The sequence below is a fragment of the Oncorhynchus keta genome, chromosome 14 (assembly GCF_023373465.1).
Source record: "Oncorhynchus keta strain PuntledgeMale-10-30-2019 chromosome 14, Oket_V2, whole genome shotgun sequence".
NCBI classification, from domain to species: domain Eukaryota; kingdom Metazoa; phylum Chordata; class Actinopteri; order Salmoniformes; family Salmonidae; genus Oncorhynchus; species Oncorhynchus keta.
Genome location: NC_068434.1, coordinates 50690690 through 50709416, shown reverse-complemented (window position 1 = coordinate 50709416; position 18727 = coordinate 50690690). Strand labels below are relative to the sequence as shown.

The window sequence follows — 18727 nt, the reverse complement described above, 5'->3', positions numbered from 1 at the left end:
CTAGACCTATCGGCTGCCTTCGATACTGTGAACCATCAGATCCTCCTCTCCACCCTCTCCGAGTTGGGCATCTCCGGCGCGGCCCACGCTTGGATTGCGTCCTACCTGACAGGTCGCTCCTACCAGGTGGCGTGGCGAGAATCTGTCTCCTCACCACGCGCTCTCACCACTGGTGTCCCCCAGGGCTCTGTTCTAGGCCCTCTCCTATTCTCGCTATACACCAAGTCACTTGGCTCTGTCATAACCTCACATGGTCTCTCCTATCATTGCTATGCAGACGACACACAATTAATCTTCTCCTTTCCCCCTTCTGATGACCAGGTGGCGAATCGCATCTCTGCATGTCTGGCAGACATATCAGTGTGGATGACGGATCACCACCTCAAGCTGAACCTCGGCAAGACGGAGCTGCTCTTCCTCCCGGGGAAGGACTGCCCGTTCCATGATCTCGCCATCACGGTTGACAACTCCATTGTGTCCTCCTCCCAGAGCGCTAAGAACCTTGGCGTGATACTGGACAACACCCTGTCGTTCTCAACTAACATCAAGGCGGTGGCCCGTTCCTGTAGGTTCATGCTCTACAACATCCGCAGAGTACGACCCTGCCTCACACAGGAAGCGGCGCAGGTCCTAATCCAGGCACTTGTCATCTCCCGTCTGGATTACTGCAACTCGCTGTTGGCTGGGCTCCCTGCCTGTGCCATTAAACCCCTACAACTCATCCAGAACGCCGCAGCCCGTCTGGTGTTCAACCTTCCCAAGTTCTCTCACGTCACCCCGCTCCTCCGCTCTCTCCACTGGCTTCCAGTTGAAGCTCGCATCCGCTACAAGACCATGGTGCTTGCCTACGGAGCTGTGAGGGGAACGGCACCTCAGTACCTCCAGGCTCTGATCAGGCCCTACACCCAAACAAGGGCACTGCGTTCATCCACCTCTGGCCTGCTCGCCTCCCTACCACTGAGGAAGTACAGTTCCCGCTCAGCCCAGTCAAAACTGTTCGCTGCTCTGGCCCCCAATGGTGGAACAAACTCCCTCACGACGCCAGGACAGCGGAGTCAATCACCACCTTCCGGAGACACCTGAAACCCCACCTCTTTAAGGAATACCTAGGATAGGATAAAGTAATCCTTCTCACCCCCCCCCCCTTAAAAGATGTAGATGCACTATTGTAAAGTGGCTGTTCCACTGGATGTCATAAGGTGAATGCACCAATTTGTAAGTCGCTCTGGATAAGAGCGTCTGCTGAATTACTTAAATGTAAATGTATGTAAATGTAATTATTGCGTAATAGACAGAGGTAGCTATTTTTCCTCCCGGTCTTACTGAACATACAGCTATCCCGGTTGATATATTATCGAATAGATATTTGAAAAACACCTTGAGGATTGATTATAAACAACGTTTGCCATGTTTCTGTCGATATTATGGAGCTAATTTGGAATATTTTTCGGCGTTGTCGTGACCGCAATTTCCGGTCGAATTCTCAGCCAAACGTGAAGAACTAACATAGTTATTTCAGCTACAAAAATTATATTTTTGGAAAAAAGGAACATTTGCTATCTAACTGGGAGTTTTGTGAGTGAAAACATCCGAAGCTCATCAAAGGTAAACTATTTAATTTGATTGCTTTTCGTGACCAGGTTGCTATCGATAAACTTACACAAATGCTTGTCTTGCTTTGACTGTAAAGCATAATGACAAAATTTGAGATGACAGGGTGATTAACAAAAGGCTAAGCTGTGTTTCACTATATTTCATGAATATGAATATTTTCTAGAAAATATTTTTTGTCCGTTTGCTAATTACTGTGGTTGATGACAACGTTCCCGGATCGGGTAGATCCAATTAAGACAAACAGCTTACAGACGGCAGGCAATTAAGGTCAAAGTTATGAAAACCTAGGACACTAAAGAGGCCTTTCTACTGACTCTGAAAAACACCAAAAGAAAGATGCCCAGGGTCCCTGCTCATCTGCGTGAATGTGCCTTAGGCATGCTGCAAGGAGGCATGAGGACTGCAGATGTGGCAAGGGCAATAAATTGCAATGTCCGTACTGTGAGACGCCTAAGACAGAGCTACAGGAAGACAGGACGGACAGCTGATCGTCCTCGCAGTGGCAGACCACGTGTAACAACACCTGCACAGGATAGGTACACCCGAACACCACACCTGCCTGCGGGACAGATACAGGATGGCAACAACAACTGCCCGAGATACACTAGGAATGCACAATCCCTTCATCAGTGCTCACACTGTCCGCAATAGGCTGGACTGAGGGCTTGTAGGCCTGTTGTAAAAGCAGGTCCTCACCAGACATCACCGGCGACAAAGCCACCCTCGCTGGACCAGACAGGACTGGCAAAAAGTGCTCTTCACTGACGAGTCGTGGTTTTTTCTCACCAGGGGTGATGGTCGAGGGAATGAGCGGTACACTGAGGCCTGTACTCTGGAGCGGGACCGATTTGAAGGTGGAGGGTCTGTCATGGTCTGGGGCGGTGTGTCACATCATCATCGGACTGAGCTTGTTGTCATTGCAGGCAATCTCAACACTGTGCGTTACAGGGAAGACATCCTCCTCCCTCATGTGGTACCCTTCCAGCAGGCTCATCTTGACATGACCCTCCAGCATAACAATGCCACCAGCCATACTGCTCGTTCTGTGCGGGATTTCCTGCAAGACAGAAATGTCAGTGTTCTGCCATGGCCAGTGAAGAGCCCGGATCTCAATCCCATTGAGCACGTCTGGTACCTGTTGGATCGGAGGGTGAGGGCTAAGACCATTCCCCCCAAAAACATCTGGGAACTTGCAAGTGCCTTGGTGGAAGAGTGGGGTAACATCTCACAGCAAGAAATGGCAAATCTGGTGCAGTCCATGAGGAGATGCACTGCAGTACTTCATGCAGCTGGTGGCCACACCAGATACTGACTGTTACTTTTGACCCCAGCCTTTGTTCAGGGACACATTACATTTATTTTAGTCACATGTCTTTCTCAGTTGTTGAATCTTGTTATGTTCATACAAATATTTACACATGTTAAGATTGCTGAAAAATAAACACAGTTGACAGTGAGAGGACATTTATTTTTTTCCCTGGAGTTTTACATCTCTCATATATAGGACAAACTTCCTTTTTGGACCATCTGTTTTTCCATTGGTTATTCAAAGTGTTCCTATGGGCTAATAACATAGAAGTTTTTTTGGGGGGGTCTTAAAATTCCAAACTGAATATCTAAATGATCTGAGATTACAACCCCCCCCACACACAGTGCATTGACGATATCTTTTAATTGGCTAAATATATTCTATATGGTCAGAAAATGTGTTTTTGCATAGTGTGACACTATTAGAAGACTATCCCTAGCTGATGGGAACTTTTACAGTAGGTGCCTCACAAGAAAGGTGGCTTAGGCCTAAGAGATTTATGGAGTTTTTCCATTGTAGCAAACCAGCAGTCATGGATTTCAAATTTCACATTTTTTTTCTCTCTCCGACAGACAATACACAGACAGTAATCCAGTCAGGTGTCATTGGCTACAGTCAGCTCCAGTAGGACCACATTTAAACAGTATTTAATCTTCCAACTCAATATGGATCTTCCCACGATCAGCCTGGCAGGCCCCCAAAATGGACAAATAAAAACTAAGTGACTTAGAGGAGCAGCGGGATAGTGCCATCATAGCAAACAATGGCATTTGTCACTCAAATCTAATTTTCCTTAGCTTGGCTTTTTAAGACTGTACGCTTTTCCATCGCCGCAGGATAGGGCGTCCAGTGCAGGAGAACTGGCCAACTCTTATACCCTTTTCACACTGTCATGCTGGCTCTGATATTTTCTTTTCACATTGTCCTGGTTACAGCAACGACGGTGCATGCGTAACGAGGCCAGCGCAAGTACAACTTGGCTCAGCTCAGTAGTGTCAAAATGCTGATTGTTTGGGATCTCAAATACAAATCTCTACCCCTTTCCTATGGTCCATTCAACAACTCCCATATGTTTTCAGACTCAATGTCATTTGTATTAAGATTAAATTGATGAAGATGTCTCTAAACTGTTGCCCCTTATCATCTTCGTACCTATCTTAGATTGGGTTGTGGATGAATGGATTTGTGATGAAGAGAATAAAAACTATAATATTGAATAAATACCTTTGGATCCTGACAGATTACCAGGGTCCAAAGGTAGAAAATTGCTACCTTGCTACATTGTAATAATATTCAAATCTATGTTTTATGTACATAAAAGGGTTGCACATTTTGGGGAATATTCCGAGGTGGAATTGAACTTTAATTAAATTAGTTAACTCTCCACATGGGATGATTTCACTAAACAACAAAAGGAAATATTGAATGATCCCCAATGTTCCATCGCATCTCCCAAAAACGTTTTCAAAGCTTTGGTTGTCTTCTTCTGGACCTCAATGTCCACCTCTTGAACATCAGACTCTGAGGCCTCATCTTCACTGTCCAATCTTGTTGAGGATGGTACGCTGTCAGGCTCGAAAAAGACTCAAATTTGCCCAGATTGCCACCAATTTTTCAACCCTTGTATTGGTCAGCCTGTTGCATGCTTTGGTGTGTGTGTTCCCAAACAAGGACCAGTTGCGCTCTGATGCGGCTGATGTTGGTGGGATTTGGAGGATGATGGAGGCAAAAGGGGAAAGAACCTCAGATCCACAAAGTCCCTTCCACCAGCTGGCTGATGGATATGTTGGCACAACTGCCATATTGCATCTCCATCTCAAAGCCCTTGCTTGGAAGTGTACTTCGCCAGACTGCCAAGAACCTTGACCTCATCCATGCTAAGGTGGTGAGACATGGTAGTGATGGCACTATAGGCCTTGTTGATCTCTGCACCAGACAGGATGCTCTTGCCAGCATATTTGGGGCCCAACATGTACGCCGTGGCGTGTATAGGCTTCAGGCAGAAGTCTTCACGCTTTTTGATATATTTCAGAAGTGCAGTTTCCTCTGCTTGGAGCAACAGTGAAGTGGGCAGGGCAGTACGGATTTCTTCTCTTTCATCTGCAAGCAGAGTCTGAACATCAGACAGGATGGTATTGTCTCCCTCCATCTGTGCAATGGCTACTGCTATAGGTTTCAGGAGTAAAATACATAATCCAGGAGGATCCTCTTGATGGGGCTGTCCATATCGGCAGACTGTGATATGGCCATTTCATAGAGAGACTCCTTCCCCTCCAGGAGACTGTCAAACATGATGACAACACCACCCCAACGGGTGTTGCTGGGAAGCTTCAATGTGGTGCTCTTATTCTTCTCACGTTGCTTGGTGAGGTAAATTGCTGCTATAACTTAAAGACCCTTCAAATACCTAACCATTTCCTTGGCTCTCATGTAGAGTGTATACATCGTTTTCAGTGCCATGATTTCCTTGAGGAGCAGAATCAATGCATGAGCAGCACAGCTAATGGGTGTGATGTGAGGGTAGGACTCCTTCACTTTAGACCAAGCAGCCTTCATGTTCGCAGCATTGTCTGTCACCAGTGCAGATACCTTCTGTGGTCCAAGGTCATTTATGACTGCATTTAGCTCATCTGCAATGTAGAGACCAGTGTGTCTGTTGTCCCTTGTGTCTGTGCTCTTGTAGAATACTGGTTGAGGGGTGGAGATGATGTAGTTAGTTATTCCTTGCCCACGAACATTCAACTACTCATCAGAGATGATTGCAATACAATCTGCTTTCTCTATGATTTTCTTGACCTTCACTCTGATGAACTCTGCATCCAGCAAATGAGTAGATAAAGCATGTCTGATTGGTGACTCATCGTTCATGGACTCGTTTCAAGGTAAAAAAGTTAAGACATTGTGAAAACCTCAGGAAACTATCGCAGGCAAGAGAATAATGAAATGGCTAATAGCAACCAGCTTACCTCCGTCTTCCACCGATCGCTTCTGGTCCACGTAGCCATACATGGAGGGGTCTACAATAGGTGGGGAACTGTTTAGGTGAGAAATCTGCTCATTCCTCATTTTTCCTGCCATCTGAAATTTGAGGAAAATAATGATTACTTCACAGATTTTCTATACAACAGTTCATCCATTCATTGTATTCCTTGTTGTTACAATCTGAGAAACATTTCACCAAAAAATTGCTTATTACATTTATCAAAATTGCCAGTCCTATGACCACTAAAGCCCATTCATACGCTACCTTTAGTGACGATAGTATCATCTGGCCGGGGAGCTTCCGACGCTTGTTCTGAACATTAAAATGCATTGCTTGCAGTACGGTTTTGGAAACATAAGGAACATATTGTTCATATCAGCAGGAAATTATTATTTTTAAACAAATTACTACACACCTTTAGAGGGTTAGGGTTCCCACACAGCCATATGTCCATGTTACAGTGCTTGTTTATGGAAAGCAGACAGAAGACCCCTGCACATCGACTTGGTACTGGTACCTTGTGTATATAGCCAAGTTTTTGTCACTCATTTTGTATTTATTATTATGAGTTGTTATTTCTCAATTCTCTCTCTCTCTGCATCGTTGGGAAGGGCCCGTATGCATTTTTCACTGTTAGTCTACATCTTTTGTTTACAAAGCATGTGACAAATAACATTTGATTTGATTTGATAGCAGGTTTTAAGCGACTGGCAGATGGGGTGAAAATGGAATGAGATTGATCCGTCAATAGTTTCTATATCAGACACACAGCTGGATGGGCATATGTCCGTTTATGTGTGTGGTACACTAAGGGATGAGCCTATGGCAGGTATAAAGCTGAGTGTGCTGGTTAAACTAACCCACTCCCAGCCAGTAAGGAGCAGGCTGAGTTAATAGCATATTAGACAGGCCTCCCCCTAGCCAGAACCCAATGGGCCAGGGGACGAAGGGTGGGACGGCACCAAGTCTAGCTATTCCTTCATCATTTACAGACCAGAGATAATAATACAACAGGCCGAAAACAACTGGAGAATCAGAGTAGGCTCGTCTGAAATGCAGTGTGTCATGTAACAGCCCAGCCCAAAGGCTACACTGTCCATGTTACAGTGCTTGTTTATGGAAAACACAAGCGTGCATGCGCTAATTAGCCATCGGCGACTCAAGAAGACCTGTGTGTAAAGGGAAGACTGGCGCCACAAACGTCTTGTCGCTGAAAAATACTGTTGGCTGCAACTACGTTTAGGTGGAGTATTTGTCTGTTTTGACTGCCAGAGCCAATTCGCCTCTAAACAGAACATGTAAGGTCCTTGGACTATAAGGAGTAATGTTAAGCCATTTAGTTCATTATTGGGCTATATGACCACGTCAGGCAATTGCGTCAAAAGCACTTGTAACCATGAGTGCGAGAGCTATTATCTGCTGAACAACACAACAAGGTTGACTCATCGGCAACTGAAATGCCTAAACCAAATAGCCTAACCTTGAGAAATCAAATGACAACCAAGGAAAAAAAATAATAAAATGTGCAACACTGTATAGAATCCTTTTCTGTTGCTCTCATTCACCATCACGTGCTTTAAAAGACATGCGGACGTTGTGTAAAGTGTAAAGGATTTAATAATGTATCATCTGAACTTTGAGTAGCAAATGGAGCCATGCAGTTCAACCATTCCCCTTCCAAAAAACGTATTGTCGACACTTGAGATGATTTTGAATCTTTCAGAGGCCGAATTGTTATCACCTCTATCCATGAGTTTTGGGGCCAAAGAGTTAGTTAGTGAGCATTCTGTCAAACAATGTGATAGAGGGTTCAATCAAACAAATCACATATATTTTGCATGAGAGGGAGCATTGTAATATCTATGTTTACCCAAACCTTTATGTAGCACAAATAGGCATATTATCTATGGTATCTAGTGAAAAAACATAATATAGTACTACGGTGTTAGGTGACGCGAAAAACAATGGACGCTATGCGAGAATTCTACAAAGATAACTGCAGTAATCAAATCAATTTTCACTAAATGTCAATAATGTTGTCGTCAAAATACATAAATCATTTGAAAACATGAATGTGGGAGTTTGTGGGAGTCTAAAAATCCCAGTACTGTACGTCATGATATTTACGCAATATGAGCCCAAAATGAAATCAAGCTTCATGCTTAAAACCTTTCAAATCTGTGGGACAGCCCTTTTTCTGAATCCTGTGAAATCGGTGTGTTCATATTTGCTCTTTGCGAATGGTATTCTTCACTATACCAGAGTAAGATTGATGTGACATTGTATTGCCAACAAGTGTTGGAAAGTCCTGAGTGTGTTCTACGGTCATCAAACATACTTTGGACTGAAATATAAGGTTAAATGTTCTCAGAGACACTGAAAAAACATAGCAGGTTACAAAGTAGAGCTTCGTAGCTACGTTTTGATGATGGGTTGTCAGGGAGTGGTCCAAATTCACCATTCGCCACCCCCATTTCCATGACCTGTGCTAGCTTGCTAGCTGTGTGGGAGAGCCTGATACCGTTGTAACGTGCCATTGCAGCTGTATTGTACCAAAAGCAATTTTTGTGACTGATGGTTTTATTCTTTCAAGTAAAAACTACAATAACAGTGGCTACAGCCCTTACAATCAATAAAAACAAAGCTAAATATCAGTGAATTGAAAATGTGTCCTAACTATCTTTCTGTGCAGCTGGCTCGCAGAGAGCTCACCAACTGTCTCTTACTGGAAATGGTAGAGTTTATCCTCCCATCACCAATGTAACGCATCAACACCAAAAAATACATTACAATGTAACCCAACTCAGGTGTAGACCTACCTTAAACTGTGTTACAGTTTAGACTTAGTGAGAAGTGTGTGTCTGTGCTAGCCTAACAAAGACATACCCAGCCTATGTGTGATGTGTGTTAGAGATGCACGATATATCAGTGAACATATCGGAATCGGCCGATAAAAGCTCAAAATGCCAACATCGGTATCGGCTGATGTCTAGTTCAACGCCCGATTTGCAAAACCGATTATAAAATCTGACGTGCATACCTGTATAACGAAGGTACATGACGTAACGACGCCACGTACAATTTTGCTCTATACGTGCAACACAGCATCCCTAAACTAGTCCACAATGTCTGCTGTGTGGATCAAGCAGTCAACAAGTCAAGCAGTCATTTGAAAGAGTAAGACCATTTCAGAGACATCTCAAAGGCGAAATCCATTAAAGTCTTTGCATGTCAAAAAAGATACAGCAGCACTATCAAAGCTGTACAAAAAAAGTCAGCAAACACCAGCCACGAACGATGTGTTTGCAATACAGAGTTGGTAATAAAGCATCATTTGTTCGACCGCAACTTCTGGGGTAGCTAGCTTTAGCTGATTAATACAATCAGCCTGAAAACAATGACCAGAAGAAACTGCAGTCATTTTCATTACTCTTAGCAATGATTTAGGAATCCTTGTGAGTAAGTATTAGCTAGGTTGTAACTTGTTGTTCACCTATTGAAATTGAACTTCAGTTCATGAAAATAAATAGCTACAACTAACTATAGCTACTAAAACAGATTGTATTTTTTCTATGTTTTTAGGGAAGAACATTGTTTGCATCCATGAGCTAGCTAGCTTTTTTTATAGCCAGCACTGTAGGTGTGTGAGACAACTTTACCACCATCATAGCACACATATTGATTAATCGTTGTGACATATGAAATACAAGTGAGTGTAATCAATGTGTAATAACTACTTTAAAAAATATGTATGAACGCATTAAATTATTATGTGACGTGCAGTCATATTCAGTTCCTGATTGGTCAACAAACTTATTTGACAAGTCAAAGTCAAGTCAACACAGCAAGTAAGTGAAAGAAATGTTTTGATTATTTTTTACTGGTAATGGGGACATAAGTAAATGCCAACAAAATACCTTTTTGGTCTGTGTGGTGTTTGTGTAACCTTTATTTAACTAGGCAAGTCAGTTAAGAACAAATTCTTATTTACAATGACGGCCTACCCCAGCCTATGGGACTCCCAATCACGGCCGGACATGATACAGCCTGGAATCGAACAAGGGACTGTAGTGACACCTGTTGCACTGTTGCACTGAGACCGCTTCATCCATGTGTGTGTTAACTATTTAACTGTACTAGAATGCTTAAAAGGCCACTAAAATATTTAATATCGGTTATCGGTATCAGTTCTTTTGGCAAGGAAACTATCAGATATCGGTCAAAAATGTCATATCAGTTCATCACTAGTGTGTGTGGGGAAGCTGAGAAGTGTGTGTCTGTGTTAGACTGTGTGTGTGTAGGTGGCACAGGCACAGGGTTGGGCGTATTATTTTGCACTAGGCCTAATCAGTTGGCCTACTGAATAGAACATTACTGTGATATATACAGCCTAACAGTTACTAATTGGTAAATAGTATCCCTGCTTTTTGTTCATGATTATGTAATAATATAATAATAATAATAAATCTCATAATATAAATCTAATAATAATAATACATCTAATAATATAATCTCAATTATATGTCCTCCATTACCATCCCAGGTGCGTGCGCGGGCTGCACCTTACTAAGGAACTGCACCATAAACTCCCAGTTCCGCATAAAACAGCAATACTTAATTTCATTCCATACAAACGAATTAGAAAAATATGTATCTAATTTGCATAAAGCAGTATACAAAGTTGTATTCTAATTTCGTAAATTGTTACCCACTCGGTTTTTCATCAACCATGAAGATTTGTTAATATGACCACCCTACTTCAAATTATTGGGCTTAAATGACATATTCCGTAATGCCTAATTAGTAGCCACCCCATCTGAAGTACATCTTTAGCATAATATAGCATTTTAATCTTTTTTTTTTTTTTTTTTTTTTTGGGGGGTCATCTCTGTGTTCTACAGCAATTCTGACCACCCGATCTTATGACTACCGATCTTGTGTTTTTGGACAAAAGGTGTTGAATTTAAGAATCCAGACAGGTTATTTGGTGCTTTATTGACAAGGGATCAACATTGGCCTGTCCTTTTACGATCTATTTTAAATAAGATATCTCAGAATTGGTAACTCCTATCCTCATGATATAAAATGTTCTGTGTTCCTGGGAAGCTTCTCTATAACATGGAATACAAAGTATACAACATGGAATACAAAGGATAACACAAAAACTACAGTTTAATTTTGTCCTCTAAAACAGTGTTTTTAATGGGCCGTTGGTGTCTTGAGTAAAAAATATATGTTTTTAATCTCTACTCCAGTCTGAACTATTTAAACCATATTGAAGTGTAGAAATTATAATTCATTTAATCTCTTAACATTTTTTCATCAATCACAGTATTTTCAATATATAGCTATTTTTGGTTGATTTTGGTCTCAAAGTTCATTAACATTCCTCAAGAATATCAACATAAGTCATTGCTGACAGTGGAAGAGGTGGAAATGTTGTTCCTTTGTCATATAATTGCGACATTTACTATAAATATAGCATCAAAAATAGTTTTACAGATTGAGTTCAATACTGAGACAACCTGGTTCAATTTGGGTCAGGAGTCTAACACCCTAATACTAGTGACAATCTACCCTTACCTGCTCTTTAATCGGGTTCCTAACTAGACACACCAGCACAGTGCATAATATGGTGCTTGCCAGTTACATAATGGAGCCTACTTGCACGGGGGGCAATTGAGTCAATGATGTTTACAACTGGGAAACAATGTGGATAACGATTTGCTTAAAAACGTGTGGGTGTGTTTGGAATCTTTGCCTACTTGTCACGGATTGTTATGGGTTTGAGAGCACGGTCACACAGTTCAACCCCAGAACTTCAGTGACTGAACAACAAGTTGCATTTGGACACGTGTGTAAAACGTAGCTAGCTACTGTAGCGATCTTAACATAAATTAACTTGCAAGACTTCGTGGTAACAACACGGTAAACGACATAAAAACATAGTTTCCAGTCGTGACCTGTTGCAGCCAAAATGAACACACGCGAGTACTCATTGCAAACTCGAAACTATTGTGGTTGTCAACTAGCTTAGAATGTTAGCTAGCTGGCTAGGTCGCTGGCTAGTGTTTTTCATGAACACATAGCACAAGCTGCAGAGATGGGCGAGTTAAAATAAAAGTTATTTACAGTCGTTTAAAAGGCCTAGCTCAACCTCAGTTGATTCCTTCGCGAATTCCTCTACTCCTATTACCTGTCGGGCCCGATGTAAAGCGTGGGCGAAGCCGTCAGCTTTCATTCCGGACTGAGCAACGGAGGCCTGTCCCTGCACCAACTCCGCCATCATCTCCACCCAGACTTCTCGGTTGTAAAATAGTTACCACAGCCACAAAGTCAGAATTGGCTATTGTTTAAAAAGAAAAAAGCACTTTTGTCTTAATTTAAGGTTAGGCACAGGGTTATCAGTTTGGTTAATGTTAGGTTTATAATCACATTGTGGAAACAGGTGGGGATTAGCTATAATGTCGTACTTTGTAGCTGTGATAACCAGTGACGGCCAGACTGCTCAGTTGTTGGACGCGTTCGAGTAAATCACTTTTGTCAGGGCTGCAGTACAAACACTTAAGACACACCCTCGTCCACTTACCCTAGCCTTATACCCTTGGGAGAATCCCCGTCGCCGTCTTGGACGGTGGTCCAAATGATTAGCCAAGCAAGGGACATTTGCAACCTAAGCCCTAGTTCTTAGTCGGTTTTGCGAGTGTACAATTATGTTAACTCAGTAAATAAATAAATAATAAAAATCCCTAATTTAAAAACAACATCACAAGTCAACATACAAGTGTAAATAAAAACGAATGCAAATAAATTAGAAACTGTGATACTGATGCACATGACGGCACAAACGTCTCGTTAAAAAGTACATGTTTTTGTTTGGTAATCTTTTGGAAATTGTAGAAAAACATTTTCCTTCTTCAATAAGTTCCAGCTAGGCAGGCTAACGTTAGTTAGCTAATTAGTGTTTAATATTAATATTTAATATAAGTATACATGCACTCGTAATTGACTGTAGTAGCTCATAAAGCACCCAGCTACCAGTGGCTGAAAACACAATCACGGGATGAACGAGTGACGAATTTCCGGCCAAGGCTGCTGGTCTGGAAATTGGCCGATTCCCACCTACTGCATGAACTTCACATAAATCATGTAAATAAAAGGTTATGCCGTTTTGACAGCAGCCGACTGTAATGGTGCGTTCAAGACAACTGGAAACGGTGAAAAATACGAGGTCAGATCATGACGTTAGTGAAATTCATGTCGGAGCTCTAGAAAGAGGCCCGAGTTCCCGAGTGGGAATTCCGAGTTGGATGACCGTTTAAAACGAATTTTCTCCGTCGGAGCTCGTTTTTTCTGAGTTCCCGGTTGTGTTGAAATCTCGGAAGAGTTCCCAGTTGTTTTGAAATCTCGGAAGTGTTCCCAGTTGTTTTGAACATGGCACAAGTTTTTTGCAGTTTCTCGTAATATTCACCCTGCAGCCATCGCTTGCCTTGTGGGAGGCTCTATTGTCAACCAATCATGTGGGTGATTATGTTTGACGCACGCGGACATGACCAAAGACGTGACTGAAACAGGAACCAATTTTGCAGCAGTTCGTAAAATAGACCTACAGTTGGATATGTGCAAATTAATTTGATAATTTATTGTACAATGTGCACGTTTTCAGTTTGCGAGTGTGTGTGTTATATGAGTTGGAGACATGTTTATTTGTAGGCTACATTATAAAGATATACTTTTATTCACAATGGCAATGACAAGCCTTGCTTGGAAAAAACATAATTAACCTGGTTTCCATACAGCCATTTCATGCAGATTAATTACCTGACTCATGAAAAAAGTAATGACCAGGCTGATGGAAACACAATATGCTGGTACAATTTTATAAATGCTGACAGACAATTTGTTCGGCATGGTAGGATCTTTTTGTGTCTGTAACATTATTTATGCGAGAAATGGCGGTAGAAAGGCCTTTATACGAAAATATCTTGCAGTCACTCGAATCACTGCAGCACTTAACAAAGAGCAGCAGTCAGTTTCAGAATGGGTGGCAAGAATAAGTTATTCCTAAATATTTCAAAAACATTGTATTTGGGACAAATCATTCACTAAGCCCTAAACTTCAACTAAATATTGTAATTAATAATGAGGAAATTGAGCGAGTTGAGGAGATCGAACTTAACCCTAGATTGTACATTTATGGTCAGAACATATTGATGCAACAGTAGCTAAAATGGTGAGATGTCTGTCCATAATAAATAGCTACACTGCCTTCTTAACAACAATACCAGAAACAATACTGCCTAGTCGTGTGATCAGGTGCCACAAAGAGGGACTTGGGAAAATTACAACTAGCCCAAAACAGTGCAGCAAGGTTGTCCCTTATATGTACATGTAGAGCTAACATTAATAATATGCATGTTAATCTCTCATGGCTCAAATTAGAAGAGAGATGGACTTCATTACTACTTGTTTTGTAAGAAGTATTGATTTGTTGAATGCACCGAGGTGTCTGTTTAAACTACTAGCACACAGCTCGAACACCCATGCATATTGTGATAATGGCGCCGGAGGGAATGGCTGCTGTTTTATGGCCTCTAAACCAACTGTGCTATTTTGTTTGTTTTTTCGCATTGTTTGTAACTTATTTCGTACATAATGTTGCTGCTACCGTCTCTTATGACCGAAAGTAGCTTCTGAACATCAAAACATCGATTACTCACCTTGGCTGCTCTTTAATTATTTGTTACTTTTATTTCTGAATTATTATTTTTTTATTTTTCTTAACTGCATTGTTGGTTAAGGGCTTGTACGTAAGCATTTCACTGTTCTATTCGGCGCATGTGACAAATAGCATTTGATTTAATACCCCACAAGACATGCCACCAAAGTTCTCTTCACAGTACCCAAGTCCAGAACAGACTATGGGAGGCACACAGTACTACATAGAGCCATGGCTACATGGAACTCTATTCTGCATAAAGTAACTCACGCAAGCAGTCAAATCAGATACATAGAATATTTTTTTTAATAAAATACACCTTATGGAACAGCGAGGACTGTGAAGAGTCACACACAGAGATACAAACACACATAACATACACACTATGTGCACTTGGATTGTGTGTTGTAGTGGCCTGAAGGGACATACTTAATGTATTTCGAAATCTGTTTTAAAATCTATTAATTGTTACATATTGTTATTATGATACAGTTGAAGTCGGAAGTTACACTTAGGTTGGAGTCAATAAAACTTGTTTTTCAACCACTCCACAAATTTCTTGTTAACAAACTATAGTTTTGGCAAGTTGGTTAAGACATCTACTTTGTGCATGACGCAAGTAATTTTGCCAACAATTATTTACAGACAGATTATTTCACTTATAATTCACTGTATCACAACTCCAGTGGGTCAGAAGTTTACATACACTAAGTTGAAAATTCCAGAAAACTATGTCATGGCTTTTCAAGCTTCTGATAGGCTAATTGATGTCATTTGAATCAATTGGATGTATTTCAAACTCTGTGCCTCTTTGCTTGACATCATGGGAAAATCAAAAGAAATCAGCCAAGCCCTCATAAAAAATATTGGAGACCTCCACGCTCTGCATCATCATTGGGAGAAATTTCCAAGAGCCTGAAGGTACCAAGTTTATCTGTACAAACAATAGTACGCAAGTATAAACACCATGGGTCCACGCAGCCGTCATACCGCTCAGGAAGGAGACGCGTTCTGTCCTAGAGATGAACGTACTTTGGTGTGAAAAGTGCAAATCAATCCCAGAGCAACAGCAAAGGACCTTGTGAAGATGCTGGAGGAAACGGGTACAAAAGTATCTCTATCCACAGTAAAACAAGTCCTATATCGAGATAACCTGAAAGGCCGCTCAGCACGGAAGAAGCCATTTCTCCACAACCGCCATAAAAAAGCCAGACTATGGTTTACAACTGTACATGGGGAAAAATATTGTACTTTTTGGAGAAATGTCCTCTGGTCTGATGAAACAAAAATAGAACTATTTGGCCATAATGACCATTGTTGTGTTTGGAGGGAAAATGGGGAGGCTGGTAAGCTGAAGAACACCATCCCAACCGTGAAGCACGGGGGTGGCAGCGTCATGTTGTGGGGATGCTTTGCTGCAGGAGGGACTGGTGCACTTCACAAAATAGATGGCATCATTTACATTTACATTTAAGTCATTTAGCAGACGCTCTTATCCAGAGCGACTTACAAATTGGTCATGAGGTAGGAAAATTAGGTGGATATATTGAAGCAACATCTCAAGACATCAGTCAGGAAGTTAAAGCTTGGTCGCAAAAGGGTCTTCCAAATGGACAATGACCCCAAGCATACTTCCAAAGTTGTGGCAAAATGGCTTAAGGACAGAAAAGTCAAGGTATTATAGTGGCCATCACAAAGCCCTGACCTCAATCCTAAAGAGAATTTGTGGGCAGAACCGAAAAAGCATGGCCTACATACAGTGGGGCAAAAAAGTATTTAGTCAGCCACCAATTGTGCAAGTTCTCCCACTTAAAAAGATGAGAGAGGCCTGTAATTTTCATCATAGGTACACTTCAACCATGACAGACAAAATGAGAAAAAAAATCCAGAAAATCACATTATAGGATTTTTATTGAATTTAATTGCAAATTATGGTGGAAAATAAGTATTTGGTCACCTACAAACAAGCAAGATTTCTGGCTCTCATAGACCTGTAACTTCTTCTTTAAGAGCGTCTTCTGTCCTCCACTCGTTACCTGTATTAATGGCACCTGTTTGAACTTGTTATCAGTATAAAAGACACCTGTCCACAACCTCAAACAGTCACACTCCAAACTCCACTATGGCCAAGAGCAAAGAGCTGTCCAAGGACACCAGAAACAAAATTGTAGACCTGCACCATGCTGGGAAGACTGAATCTGCAATAGGTAAGCAGTTTGGTTTGAAGAAATCAACTGTGGGAGCAATTATTAGGAAATGGAAGACATACAAGACCACTGCTAATCTCACTCGATCTGGGGCTCCACGCAAGATCTCACCCCGTGGGGTCAAAATGATCACAAGAACGGTGAGCAAAAATCCCAGAACCACACGGGGGGACCTAGTGAATGACCTGCAGAGAGCTGGGACCAAAGTAACAAAGCCTACCATCAGTAACACACTACGCCGCCAGGGACTCAAATCCTGCAGTGCCAGATGTGTCCCCTTGCTTAAGCCAGTACATGTCCAGGCCCGTCTGAAGTTTGCTAGAGAGCATTTGGATGATCCAGAAGAAGATTGGGAGAATGTCATATGGTCAGATGAAACCAAAATAGAACGGTTTGGTAAAAACTCAACTCGTCGTGTTTGGAGGACAAAGAATGCTGAGTTGCATCCAAAGAACATCATACCTACTTTGAAGCATGGGGGTGGAAACAGTATGCTTCGGGGCTGTTTTTCTGCAAAGGGACCAGGACGACTGCTCCGTGTAAAGGAAATAATGAATGGGGCCATGTATCGTGAGATTTTGAGTGAAAACCTCGTTCCATCAGCAAGGGCATTGAAGATGAAACGTGGCTGGGTCTTTCAGCATGACAATGATCCCAAACACACCGCCCGGGCAACGATGGAGTGGCTTCGTAAGAAGCATTTCAAGGTCCTGGAGTGGCCGAGCCAGTCTCCAGATCTCTACCCCATAGAAAATCTTTGGATGGAGTTGAAAGTCCGTGTGGCCCAGCAACAGCCCCAAAACATCACTGCTCTAGAGGAGATCTGCATGGAGGAATGGGCCAAAATACCAGCAACAGTGTATGAAAACTTTGTGAAGACTTACAGAAAACGTTTGACCTCTGTCATTGCCAACAAAGGGTATATAAACAAAGTATTGAGATAAACTTTTGTTATTGACCAAATACAAATTTTCCACCATAATTTGCAAATATATTCATTAAAAATACTACAATGTGAAACAATGTTTCTGGATTTATTTTTCTCATTTTGTCCGTCATAGTTGAAGTGTACCTATGATGAAAATTACAGGCCTCATCTTTTTAAGTGGGATAACTTGCACAATTGGTGGCTGACTAAATACATTTTTCCCCCATAGTACCTGACTCAGTTACACCAGCTCTGTCAGGAGGAATGGGCCAAAATTCACCCAACTGATTGTGGGAAGCTTGTGGAAGGCTACCCGACACGTTTGACACAAGTTAAACATTTAAAGGCAATACTATCAAATACTAATTTGAATGTATGTAAACTTCTGAGCCACTGGGAATATGATGAAATAAATAAAAGCTGAAATAAATCATTCTCTCTACTATTATTCTGACATTTCACATTATTAAAATAAAGTGGTGATCCTAACTGACATAAGACAGGGAATTTTTACAGGGATTAAATGTCAGGAATTGTGAAACTGAGTTTAAATGTATTTGGCTCTGGTGTATGTAATCTTCCGACTTCAACTGTATAATGTATATTACTGCCTTAATTTTTGCTGGACCCCAGAAAGAGTAGCTATTGGAGATCCATAATAGAAACAAATGTGTTGTGTGGTTCTCCCATCACAACTCAGGAAAAAATGCAGTTTTTTTTAGGCTACAGATGAAATAAATGATGAACATCACAGGATGGTGAAAGTGCACATGATGAGCTTGATGCTCCTTTCTAATAAAAATCTATATTGATTAAATTTAGGTGTTTTCATGGAAATATCCACAACAAAATATTCATGAATATATGTTTTTTTTCACCCACAAATGTATCTTTTCATGTTGTCAGATATAACAATTTGAATGCAATATTTTAACCACCATTTCTTCTGTGACAACGTTACTGCGCA

At 41.4% G+C, this 18727-nt stretch overlaps 1 protein-coding gene across 3 annotated transcripts in view; it reads right to left on the bottom strand.

Moving 5' to 3' along the window:
- LOC118393580 (far upstream element-binding protein 3-like) overlaps nt 1-12373 on the bottom strand; it is an 83409-nt gene extending 71036 nt beyond the window's left edge. The window contains exons 1-2 of one of the 3 annotated variants that reach the window (XM_035786365.2): nt 12103-12373; nt 5890-6001 (exon numbers count right to left, since the gene is read on the bottom strand). In XM_035786365.2, the coding sequence (XP_035642258.1) occupies nt 5890-6001; nt 12103-12195 (205 nt within the window). In that variant the 5' untranslated portion in view covers nt 12196-12373. The remainder of the gene's footprint in view (nt 1-5889; nt 6002-12102) is intronic. The other 2 variants (XM_035786362.2, XM_035786364.2) reach the window with 2 other exon arrangements.
- Between the last annotated feature and the right edge of the window lie 6354 nt (nt 12374-18727).